Raw genomic sequence first — 12,650 nt, forward strand, 5'->3', positions numbered from 1 at the left:
AAGCTAAGTTAGAATAAGATACCACTCACACTTTTGTCATTATTTATTTTCCCGTAAAAAACGTTTGTTTTTGCCAGAAAATCCTAATTGTATGTTTTCCGAACATTTCAAATCATTGTGAATCGGCATTAGGAAAAGTTTGTGTTCATGTACGTATGTATGAGTTTGTGTGACTATGTGATCCAAAATTTGATCTTTCGTCGACGTGTTTTTAGAAAATTTGTTATAAAAGTTGTTATAAGTCGCATGGATACATATTGTGACGAGTAAAAGGTGTTGAAACCCCTTTCTTGAGGGTGCAATGACTACCAATTATATTTTAACATTGCACTCCCCATTAAGAAAGGATTACTCCAACTCCTTAACCCGACTTCTATGAACACCCTGTAATTACCTGTGGAAACTGACATCACTAACTACACGAATGAAACAGAATGTACTTACGTACTCAGGATTATAGGTATGAGGGCATGACTGTATCTAGGTACAGTCATGTCCTATGCCTAAACTTTAAAGAACTAAATCATCTTTAATTATAAGCTGATTAATAAACTGACGGAGTGACGGAGCGACGTAGTTACGGAGGGAATAGCTACTGGACAATACAATCTGACCTTTGCTGGAACAGGTTCTTCTCTCCTGGCACAACACACTCACCACAATACACTAAGTGGGTCCAAGGGCTCCCGCCTGGACCCAACAGACCTCCTCCGAGGATGTTACAATTCTTAATTAATCATTCTTAACCCTCGACTTGGACCTTATATTGCAGGAACCCTAGTAGAGGTGGATGGGTGATGCCTTTTGCACTGAGGGTTGTGTAACCCTTTGGCGACAATGCCTATTGTCGTTTTTTTTTCAACTTAAACCAAGGTAAAATGTCATATTTCCGCTTGAAAATAGTAGTCATTTTGCAACGCTTTTGGTGATCATTTTTAGTTATGGAACGTTCGCTACAGAGTGATAACGCAGTCGAAAAACAACAATCTTCTAAGGCCTATTGTCGTTACAATACTGAAGTTTTTTTGCAACTTGAACCAATGTAAAATGTCATATTTCTGCCATTTCTGCTTGAAAATAGTAGTCATTTTGCAACGCTTTTGGTGATCATTTTTAGTTATAGAACGTTCGCTACAGAGTGATAACGCAGTCCACAAACAACAGTCTTCTAAGGCAAATTTATAATTAATTGCTCATTCCAGTGTTGATGTCTTTAATGCTTAGTCCAGCGGTTTTCAACCTGTGGGACGCGCCCCTTCAGCGGGTTGCCAGGCTATTCTAAGGGAGGCTTTGCAAAAATCAAGGGAGGCGCAACAATTTTTTTAGTAGAGCCGGGGCCGCGGTGCAAAAAAGTTTGGAAACCACTGGCTTTACCAATTTCTGCAGAAGGTCTATGGAAAAATTGGTAATCACCTATAAAATTTTAAAATATTTAATTTAGAAAATACTTAGAAATTTCATGGATCATCACTCCGGGCATGTAGTATACATTGGTGTCTCCAAATATATAATATATATATTGATAGTGATTGTATTAGTTACGGGTCTTCGAAAACTTTCCATTCGTCGTAGTAGACTTAATGCCGCCGTAGCTCCAACGATTCATTCCAGCTGGTTTCGCACCATACCGGTTGATTACATTGTCGTTAGTATTTCTTTTGCGCAGTTAAAATATATTACCAAAAGCACAAAAAATGACAACATGAATCAGTAATACAATACAAATTGACAATGCTTACCAATAACACGTATTTTTAGTAAAATCGATGGAAATGTAGATTTTTTTTGTAAAATGGACATATGCTTTTAATTTTTTTAAACCACAATTTGAATTCTATATTCTTTAACCTGTTATGATGATAATATTATTATTTATGATGATATTACTTACATTAGCTATTAGAAGCTCAATGATTGTCCTATCTCAGTTTTGATATACTATTTGACCTTTTCCTATTTGTGATGACTTTTTAACTGTCTTTTTAGTAAAGCCCGGAAGGGCTATTTTCATTTGGAAACATAAATTTGATCTAAATTTTCAAGTGAAAATAGATATCACCGCTGCACATGATGTCATGTCGCACGTGCAACTTAAATTTTCCAAATTAAACATATAATTAGGAACGAATTATAAATTAATAATCACTATAACAAAAAAAATGGTTTCATGTTTAGATTTTATTGTTAAAAAGTTAATTAAACTGCTTCAAATTTAATAATTAACAAAGGCAACATTTAATTGATGATATATCGAAATAGATGTTAATATATTCAAACTTATTTCATATTATAGTGACACAATATAGTTATTTTCTCGAACTGTAAGTAAATGTACCTGTAACCAAACTGGCTGATTGATATTTGAATTTATGCCATGATTAAATGTTACATTTAAAGCAAAATCACGCAATTTTCTCAATCAATCTTGAACTTCGACAATAACATTTTACTTATCTGTGGATCACTCACAGACACACAAACATAGTTTTACAGTCCTTGGTTTGACAATTTCGTTCATTTGTTGAAAAAAATCAGAAATTTGAAAAATATATTTTACTTGCAATTAGTCAATAGATTCCTTTTTGGACAAACAGCGCAGACAATTTACAAATCGATGCAAACCATAAAAAATTGGAATGTGTGTAATAGTAAGTTAATAATATTCCTATATAAAACATAAAATACAAAAACATGAAAAATTGCTTTATTATGCAATTTAGAAAATAAACATTATTTCGGATTTTATTTATAATTATCATTTATTTATATTTCGCCATTCTCTTTTAATTTTTTCTAACAATTGTTTTGTGTTTTTACTATCAGCACATTTGCCTTTAGCATTTAATTTCTTAACATGAACTAACATTTTGTTTTTAAAAGCATGCCATTGCATAAGTCCTAAGTTTTTACTTAATGCTTTTTGTAAATCCAAATTTCTATAATTTTCCTCTTGTTTCAAGCATACAAATAAATCTCTTGCGCTTCTAATATTATTAAAATTGAAGTCTTGGCCGCCTTGATTGTGATTTTTATTTTTATTTATATTGTGGAAAGTACGATCAGGTGTGTTTGACTGTTGTGTGACACAAATTAAATTATTTTTTACAATTGACGTATCAGATATAAACTTTCCACCAACATTTACTGATTTATTTTTATTTGATTTGTTGCTTATTGGCGTTTCTTTTAAAATTGGAATTACAGATTCACCTATATTTATAGATTCCATTTTTCGCTTATTGGATTTAACTTTACTACTAATTTGGTGATTTTTACATGTTTCTGTTACATCATCAGAATTATCAACTTTCTGAGAATTCTGTTTCATAAATTCTTGAATTAAATTTGTTCGGGAAACAGTCTCACCAATATCTTCCATTTGTGGTTTTGAAATTTTTAGTGAATGTTTTTTCTTTTTACTCAACTTTGAAGCAGTTGTGCATACGGTCTGCTTACATTGTGAGTCTATGATTTGGCAATCTAAATCATATTCGCCACAATACTCAACATCATCGTCTTCAGTGATATCTATAAAATTTACTTCACTAATTGATGGAATATCTATGCAAGTAGGAATTTCGTTATCCATATCATAAGACAGCCATTCTCTTAGATTTGTAGGAAATTCATATTTCTCATTCAACCATTCTGGTCCACTTATTTGAAATTTATTCATATATGGTAACAAACTAGAATATAAGGTTGACGATTCTTTTAATAAAGTTTTACAGATACTCCAAATTTTACATTGATTGGCAAATGTCAGTAATGAAACATTCCAAGATTGGCCACGTTTTATTCTGTCCTTATAAAAGCGAGTAGCATCTTCGCAGCATACTAAGATTCGTGTCATGAATTTCATCAAGGATTGCAATCTCACAAGAATGTATTGTAGCATTTGTTTTGTTGGTAAATATGTTCCTTCTTGATCAAATTTTTTTGGAATACAACTGTGAAATTCAATTATATCTGAAGAAATGGTTGTATTCAAATATTTTTTTAATGCGGCAAGGATTTTGCGTGTATATCGAAATCCTATATCATTTCTGAATTTTCTGCTCATTCTATATACAATACGAGAGAGATATTCTGTTTCAACACGTAATTCTTGTTGATTGGAGAGAACATTTGGTGTCTTTGAAAATATGCCATATAACTCTTCTACATCTGAAAAAATAGCTGCTGTTAAAAAGGTACAAAAAGTACAAAAGCTAATGCAATATTAAAATACAATATAACGTGAACGATTCCTAAGCTTTGTAATACTATATAATACTATATAATTCACTTCATATACCTATAATTTTGCCACATATTTTATATTTATTAATTGGTGGGGCTTTTATATCAGGATCATTCCACAAAAATTGATTCATCATATAATTATTATGATTCTGTAAAGTGTAAACGTACATTTATGCACTAATCATAAAGGTTATGTTTTCTTTCTTGGCGCATGTGCTTTTTGACAGCTTGACAGTTTTACAGCAGTGTTGGGCGTGCAATCTACACAGTAGACGCTTTTATACTTCTGGAGAACATAAAGGACCTGTTAACCATAGATAAACTAGCTGTAAGTGGAATTCTGTCTTAAGGCAATTGAGGCATCGTGCCTTAAGGCAAATTGCTGGAACTTCCCGTACCAAAAATTATTATTTTTTTAAAAACGATTAACATTTTTGAAAAAAATTTACTTCGGAAAAATAAGATTTTTGACAAACAATTAGACAAAAAATTACTTTTTTTTAAAAAAAAAATTTTTGTTAATTTTTTTGTTTTTGAAAAAAAAAATATTTTCTTTATTTTGACATATTTTGAAAGATCTAAACTTTTTTCAAAGCAATCGTACTGCTTTAACTGCATAAAGACGAAATATCAAACCGCGTAAGCGCCGCGTCGACGTCTAACGCGTAAACATTGGTACGGAACCCATAGGAATGTAAACCAAAATTATACTTATTGTTAAAATCTCTATAAAATATCTGATAATTTGATGTGCATATGTCTAATGATCAATTTTGACCGCCAAATGGCATTTTTTTTTACTTTTTTCATTAGATCTCCGAAACCGCTAGACCTGCCTTTATGAAAATTTGATCGGTTCTTCACCTTGTCAATACAAGTAAAATGTTTTTTGAATTATTAAAATCGGACGCTCCGTTTTCTCAAAAACTGAGTTACCGTTTTCGGCACTTTTTGCCCCGTATCTTCGGAACGGTTAGATCTGACTTTGCCAAAAACTAATCAGCACGTCTCCTTATCAATACGAATCGAATGTTTTTTGAATTATTCAAATCGGTTGATCGGTGTTCCCGAAATCGTCGACGAAAATTTGTATCCGCACATACATACACACACGCGCACACACACACACACACATACATCCATTTTTTCTAAGGTATGCCAAAATGTTCAGAAACCTTTGAAACGTAAAGATATATAAAAATTTTCATTTTCGATTTTTTTGCGATTACTATAACTTGCCCTACGGGAAGTTAACAAGTATGCTGTTAACGACCACAAACGTCCTAATTTATTCATTTTTTTTATTTGAATTTTAATATAAGTTTCATACATCTCAGACACGCAGAATTGCCTGGTATGAGAGATCATACAAAATATCTATACAAAGTATATATTTTCTAGATATGATATGGTCATTCAACATTTTACCATTTATTCTATAATATATACGTATATTCATTCTTACATTCATGCTTTAGTCTAATTTATTTATCTAGATTTTTTTATAATATTCTTTTAACTTAATATTAAATTGCTTCCTTTTGGCCATCTTCATTTCTTTCGGAAGCCCATTGAATAATTTTATACTCCATATAGTGTTCCGCCTGGTTTTATTTGTTTTTGTTTGTTTTAGATGATAATTTTCCTTGTTATTAGTATTGTGCTCGTGTATTTCCTTATTTATAGTTATCGATGTGCATGTTTTGATTTTGTTATGTTTAATCTAATGTATTAATTTGCACTTTTCTATTTTAATAATTTTATTTAATAGTAGGTAATAGTTATTTTTGTTACTTTATTTATTATTCTATATTTTTTGTGGTTTGACTCCATGTTGCAATTCCATACATGATTATAGGTATTATGTGCGCTTTCAGTATTAAAATTTTGTGTTTTGTTCCAAAGTAGCGTATTCTCTTTAGTGCGACTATCTTTCTTTTCATTCTTTTTATGTAGTCTGTCCAAGTTAATTTTTGATTGATTATGAGTTCTATATATTTTATATTGCCTAACTATTCAATTTCAGTTTTGTTAACTTTAAGCTTTAATTTATTTTTTTCTTTACTTCTATTTGGTTTAAAATATATGTATTTTGTTTTTTCTGTATTAATGGTTAAATTGTTCTTAATTAGCAAATTTGAGTTTATTGAATTGAATACTAACTTATTAAAGGTATATTTTAATCTAGATGCACGAATTTTGCGATTTTTGAAAGGCCGTAAAAAAGGTATTAATAACCATTTATTAATTTATGTTTTAAAAATACAGCATACAATAGTTTTAATTCTAGCAGGTGATGAAGTAGAGGGTTTCACCCACCTCAATATTAGCACGTGAAAAAAAAAAATCATTAAGAATAATGTCGCATTCGTATGAACTATGTCTAAGTTAACTTTTTTCAAAAAATAGCGACTGCATGAAAAAATAAAATTTAACAACGATTTTTGATATTGTCGTTTTTTTTTAATTTGAATTTGAGGAGGAGCTTAGTATATACTGATGTTTATATAAGAAGGCTATATAAAAGTTACATATGTCAAGTAGAAATTGATAAATCGTGGGTATCGTATCGTAAAAGAAAATTTTCAGAAAACGCGTTTAAAATTTCGCAGAGGAACAAAACAAAGATGGATTATCGTGGTCAAACAGCTATATCTCTGATAACAATTTTAAATATCGAAAAATCCTCTTGTACACACATTCTTGAATAGTAATAAAAAAAATCGATTTCTTAAAATTAAATTTTTAATGTACAAGGATTTCTAAATAATCACACAGGTCCACAAAAAAATTTGTCTATATTGGGTGTGCGATATATGTTTTCTAATCTACTTTCTAACCCTGAACACGAATCTAAAGTCAAAATTGGGGGTCAAAGTACAAAAAATGGTGATAAATAAAAAAAAAAACGACAAAATGTCCGATCTAGTAATTCTTCTGCATGATAATTTAAAAAAAAATAGTTCCTGTTCTTTCTTGTTCTATTTTACCTTAAATAACTATTGAGTTTTACTTAAATGATCTATTGATTTTTTTTAATAAATACATACGATCTTTTGGAATTCTTGGTTTTTGGTATGTTATTTTTAAGTGAACAACAATAGTCTGTCAACATTCCTCGATTATATTTCTCCCTGGCGTTGAAATGAAATTACCTGGTGGAACCACTCATTTTTTTATCAGTAACTGCAGCCAAATAGGAATGAAATTCAGATGAGAGTTCAGTATATATATTTTTAAGGACATTGTGCACCCTAAAGCTCACTCTTTCACTATCATGCCATGTTAACAAAGATCGTAGTCCGGACTACAAATCTCACTTTTTGATCGATTTTCAAGCGTCTGCATCTCTATATAGAATAGATAAAATGTTTGGATATTATAGTAGTGCTTTTTGTTTGAGGCAAACAAATATAACAATCACTTACATATTTCTTAGGTTTCATATTCATACAATATAAATATACCTCAGCAAGGATTATGATACCCTTATATTACTAAAAAATTGAATTTAAAATATTTCAATAATATTAAATATTTTCATTTTTCGTCTTATTTATCTCGGGCAGCATAGCATATTGATGTTTAATGGAATAAAAACAATATCCGTTATATTACATAACAATAATAATAATTAAGCTTAAATCGTAGTTACAGTTATTATTTTGACAGCATATGCTTAAAAGTCGAGATAAATTTTTGTACATTATAAATGTCAAATTTTGTTTTATATGACGAATATGATATTAACCAGAAATCTTATTATATATTTTTTTAAATATTTTATTTATAATTGCTTTCTCATAATTGCGGCATGTGTAAGTGCTAATGACTTTTATTGTTCGCTGAAGTGTGATCCTCCGGCAAAGCATGTGCTATGCAATTACAAACAGGCAAATAATACATTTTGAATAAAACGTTAGATAATATGTTCTAGTTAAATTTAAAATTTTAAGGGCCAAGTTGCTGACGAATGTATAAACTTTACGAGACTTGACTTAAGTCCTGGAGATAAGTTGTCAATCATTGAAGAGGTGAATTTAATTAGAGAAATGTTTGCTGAATCTTATCCAGGCGGAATCAGTAACATGTTAGCATTAGTAAGTTATTTCGCGAAAAAGTGGGTATTTATTAACTACGATTTAATAAATATTTCTAAATATTTACCATAATTTTAATTTGGAAATATATTTCCGTTAATTTTAATAATCATTTTAGACTTGGAATGATGAGCTTGCTCTGATGGCTACTGCTTGGTCCTCTCGTTGTCCTACACTCTACGAAACTGATCCTTGTCCCAAAATTAACGACGATGAGTATTTTAGTCAAAATTTGGCGCAATTTGTTGTTAATCCAGGATCAAGTCTGCGAACTGTAGATGAATTAGTACGCGTGTGGATAGAAGCGTAGGTTTTAAATTTTGACTTAATTTTTGACTTTGAAAATAATGTTGATGGGGACAATAGTTTCTAAAAATATATTTACAAGATTGCGAAGACGATTATCATTGATAATATTGTAACTTTAATGGTTCGAATAGCAACAATAATATTTTGACAAAATATCATAAAGTTTCTGGTATAAATTATTTGGTTTGCATAAACAACTATCATATTTCAAATACTCAATTTTACCTTTCATCCCATAGTTTGCTAATATTGCGTATATTTCCAGCCCAGATTCTCAATATGATCGAACTTCATCATTCGATCAGATTGTCGATCCATTGGTGTCATCTATTGGATGTGCTTGGTCGGTGTTCTCAGTAAGTTATTTAAAGCATCAGTTAAGCGTTTTCTTTTCAATTATTGCTCATCAGAAATAAAATACACATATTAGCTGAGCTACATTTGAAATAGTGATAATAATTAAAACTAAATCAATAATGACAACGTATAAATTGCGTCCTTGTTTAACGGAATCCAAATGTTATTTTAATTAAGAATTTATAGATAATATAAAATTAACAAATAAAATACGATAATTTAATAAAATTAACTAACTTATTGTGATATTTTTTGTGTTTTGTCTTAATAGTGCAGGATTTAATTAAAAATTACTTATTATTTGCCTCTGTCTCAATTTAAAATTTAACCAGGGCGACGGACTTTCTTTCAATGGAATTCAAGTATATATTGTGTACATTGCGCTTGCGACCACATATAAATCTAATAATAGCATTGAATTTTATATTAAAAAAATGCGTCAATATAAATGCGAATATTCATAAATACAAGTAAAAACAAGCAATTAATTATAAGTCACAAAGCAACTTGATCCTTGTCATGCGAAAGTTTATCATTCTTATGATTTCAGTTTGTAATTATTTATTTTTATTTTATTATCTTTGTTTAGAAAAGAATATAGAATCTGTTTTTGCATAAGAAACATCATATTTATACTTTATAAAACATATATTGTATATTATTTACAATATATGTTATTGTAGATAATAATATTAATTCAATAATTATTACATTACAAATATTCTGTCAGTTCGACAAAACTTTACAAAATATGCATCAGCATTTACCCTATCCTTGAGAATACAGAAATATGATTATGTATGTTCATAGAAATGTTAAAAAATACTATGACATTGACAATTGTTTATCATATAGATTCAGCCTACAGCAGATTACGCTATGGATATACAACGGATTGTTTGCAATTTCGACCATGCTACGAATAATAGTCGAAATTTTTCGATTGGGAAACCGTGCTCTAAGTGCCCACCTCAAAAAACACTTTGCATGAATGGTTCTCTTTGTTCAGCTAGAAGTAAGTTTTAGGTATTCGAAAACTACTAAAACAAAACAAATGAGAAAATCAATAATTGCGACTTGGTGCTGCTAAATAATGCAACTTTCACCATTCTGCCAAGAAGGCAATTGAAAATTTATAAGGGTATATAGCGAAATAGGAAGTCATCGAGCAATTTAAATTTTTTGTATAAGCAATAACATTTTATAAATCTGGTTTTGATGTATCAGAAAAAGTGTCTATATGACCGGGTTCGAAGTTTTATTGGCAGACAAAAAAAAAATTAAAATATTTGGTATATATGTAAATTATATACATATATATATATATATATATATATATATATATATATATATATATATATATATATATATATATATATATATATATATATATATATATATATATATATATATATATATATATATATATATATATATATATATATATATATATATATATATATATATTTATATATATATATATATATATATATATAGATATATAACTTGATTGGTATTTAGACGTCAAAACATATTTTATAATAAGCAGCCAATTCATCGAATTACTATATAATATTGACAATTGTTTATTTATACGTTTCGATACTCGATCCGCGTCAGTATTCAGAAAAAGAATTCCAAAAATTATAAAATGCATACAAATAATTATTGATTTTTTTTTAACTATATTGTAAAACAACATGTTTTTCTAAAGATATTCTCGCTTCATATAAGTTAAGCATTCAATTTATAAGCATAAGGAGTTGATATTTGTAAAAATCAAAATCAAATTTTTACCTGGCTGTCAAAATAAAACAAAACAAATTTTAAAGAAAAATAATCTTCAAGAGGTTATTATTTCAATATTAGATAAAATATGCCTTTGTTTTGAATGTTGCATTTAAATGTGTAATTTAATTATATTTAACGTTTAAATATACATTTATTATTCATTTAGATAAATATTTGTTTTGATATATATATATATATATATATATATATATATATATACTTGAATATTGTAATTATTTGCGTTCTGTTTATATATTTTATTCATATGAGTGATTTTTCATAGAAAGTTTTCAGGCGGTTATAACTGAATCACATACGACATTAGAACACGTATCAGAGAGAACAACATTATTGGAAACTACTCTTCCCCCAATTCAGACAACGGCTACTATACCGATAAGAGGTATATTACATTATTTAACACTTTATTTTATTTACTTCAATTAACCCGATTTTTTCGCTTAATCTAATACCAATTTTGAACTAAAATTTTTAAGTGAGTAATTTTGTTGTAGCATAAGTATAATTTTGTAAGAAATATTTATAATTTTTATCCACTTCTAGTTCAATTCTTTACTGAAAGAACTGTTTTGCTTGTTCCGTCATGTCTGCGTAATCTGATACATTGAAGATCGATTTTGGTGGTTTATTATTATTTAAATTAACCGACTTCGCTAACATTTAATAGTATACACCAATATTATGTTGATCGCAAATCGCCAATTGATTATTTAAAATTACTATTTATTTTAATTTAAATATATTACATCTTCTGTAATATACCAAATACTTTGATATACAATTTTAATTACATCAGTGGCACATCAGAATTAGCTTTTAAAATACTTCATGGAAAAATTATTTATATTATATAGAAATGGAGACAAACCAACCTATATTTATTTTATTGTTGATTTAGAATCCTAAAAATTATTACAATTTTTATACGTAAAACATTAATTGCAATTTTTGCAAGCCAAAGTTTGTTTTACATTATTATATTAAAATACATTTAAAATGATGTTGATATTTTAATAATATTGTGTAGATATCACAGAAACAACTGTCACTCCCCTTCCCGTCACAATCCCTTCGTCTACCGTTTCCAATTGTGCTACAACGGTTTGTAAGATTGATGATCGTGGACGCGCTCATGGCAAACGCCGGAAAGGAGATAAAGCGCGGATGTCGACTGTTTGCTATGAATTTGTGACAAAACTTGTGAAAGTTTCATCGAGAAAAACTACAACCTCTTTACCTACCCAACCTATTAAAACCACAACTCCCGAAGCGAAAAAAACTGTGAAAAGTTCCGATTCATTTATACCCAGGAATAGAACGATAGATTTTCCATTTATGCACAAGAATAAAACGGCAAATAGGGAAAAGATAAACATTACTCCCAAAGGATCGCGCAAAGAAATTCTTATTGACAGGTCAAAGTTAAAGCTGGTTCTGAATATTTTTAATAGTACACGTATGAAAAAAAAAATCAGGAAAAGCTATAGGCGTGATGAGCCTTACCATAAATCTTCAGAATTGGGTATTTGGTTAAATGGCATTTGTCATTGTGAAAAAAGAAATTATAAACCTAATCACAATATAGAGAGTGCAAGAAATTGTGAACGCATAAATAATTTTTTTAGTGGCAGGGAACGCGACTCTGGTTCAAGAGCAGTTGCCAAGCCTTATTACGATGGTGAAATATGTATTTGCTCTGGATTTCGGATGAGATGTGATCTTATTATTGTCTTTGTGGTTTTTATAACATTGTATTATATCTGATCCTGAACATAAAACGTTGTGAAAGTATATGCAATGATAATAAAATAACGCTGAAATTCAATT

At 29.1% G+C, this 12,650-nt stretch overlaps 2 protein-coding genes across 2 annotated transcripts in view; one reads left to right on the forward strand and one right to left on the reverse strand.

Annotated features, from left to right (window-relative positions):
- Positions 1 to 12,587, forward strand: part of LOC113375092 — a 67,582-nt gene extending 54,995 nt beyond the window's left edge. Inside the window, exons 3-9 of the mRNA XM_026615040.1 lie at positions 8,202 to 8,345; positions 8,464 to 8,651; positions 8,920 to 9,010; positions 9,867 to 10,026; positions 11,086 to 11,205; positions 11,851 to 12,238; positions 12,299 to 12,587. Coding sequence (XP_026470825.1) covers positions 8,298 to 8,345; positions 8,464 to 8,651; positions 8,920 to 9,010; positions 9,867 to 10,026; positions 11,086 to 11,205; positions 11,851 to 12,238; positions 12,299 to 12,587 — 1,284 coding nt within the window. The 5' untranslated portion in view covers positions 8,202 to 8,297. The remainder of the gene's footprint in view (positions 1 to 8,201; positions 8,346 to 8,463; positions 8,652 to 8,919; positions 9,011 to 9,866; positions 10,027 to 11,085; positions 11,206 to 11,850; positions 12,239 to 12,298) is intronic.
- Positions 1,410 to 4,414, reverse strand: LOC113375091. Its single transcript, XM_026615039.1, has 3 exons — positions 4,298 to 4,414; positions 2,775 to 4,167; positions 1,410 to 1,413 (listed from the first exon to the last, which is right to left on the reverse strand). The coding sequence occupies exons 1-3, from the start codon at positions 4,377 to 4,379 to the stop codon at positions 1,410 to 1,412; spliced, it is 1,479 nt and encodes a 492-aa protein (XP_026470824.1). The 5' UTR covers positions 4,380 to 4,414.
- Positions 12,588 to 12,650: the final 63 nt, after the last annotated feature.

This window comes from Ctenocephalides felis, unplaced genomic scaffold, assembly GCF_003426905.1.
Source record: "Ctenocephalides felis isolate EL2017-DRISC unplaced genomic scaffold, ASM342690v1 CF-g0.4_SCAFFOLD_01886, whole genome shotgun sequence".
Classification (NCBI taxonomy): domain Eukaryota; kingdom Metazoa; phylum Arthropoda; class Insecta; order Siphonaptera; family Pulicidae; genus Ctenocephalides; species Ctenocephalides felis.

Bases quoted from the DNA above. Each gene is read 5' to 3' on its own strand.
- LOC113375091 (XM_026615039.1), bottom strand. From the start codon at position 4,379: ATGATGAATCAATTTTTGTGGAATGATCCTGATATAAAAGCCCCACCA. The intron at 4,168-4,297 runs GTATATGAAGTG...CTATTTTTTCAG, and splicing joins AATATGTGGCAAAATTATAG to ATGTAGAAGAGTTATATGGC.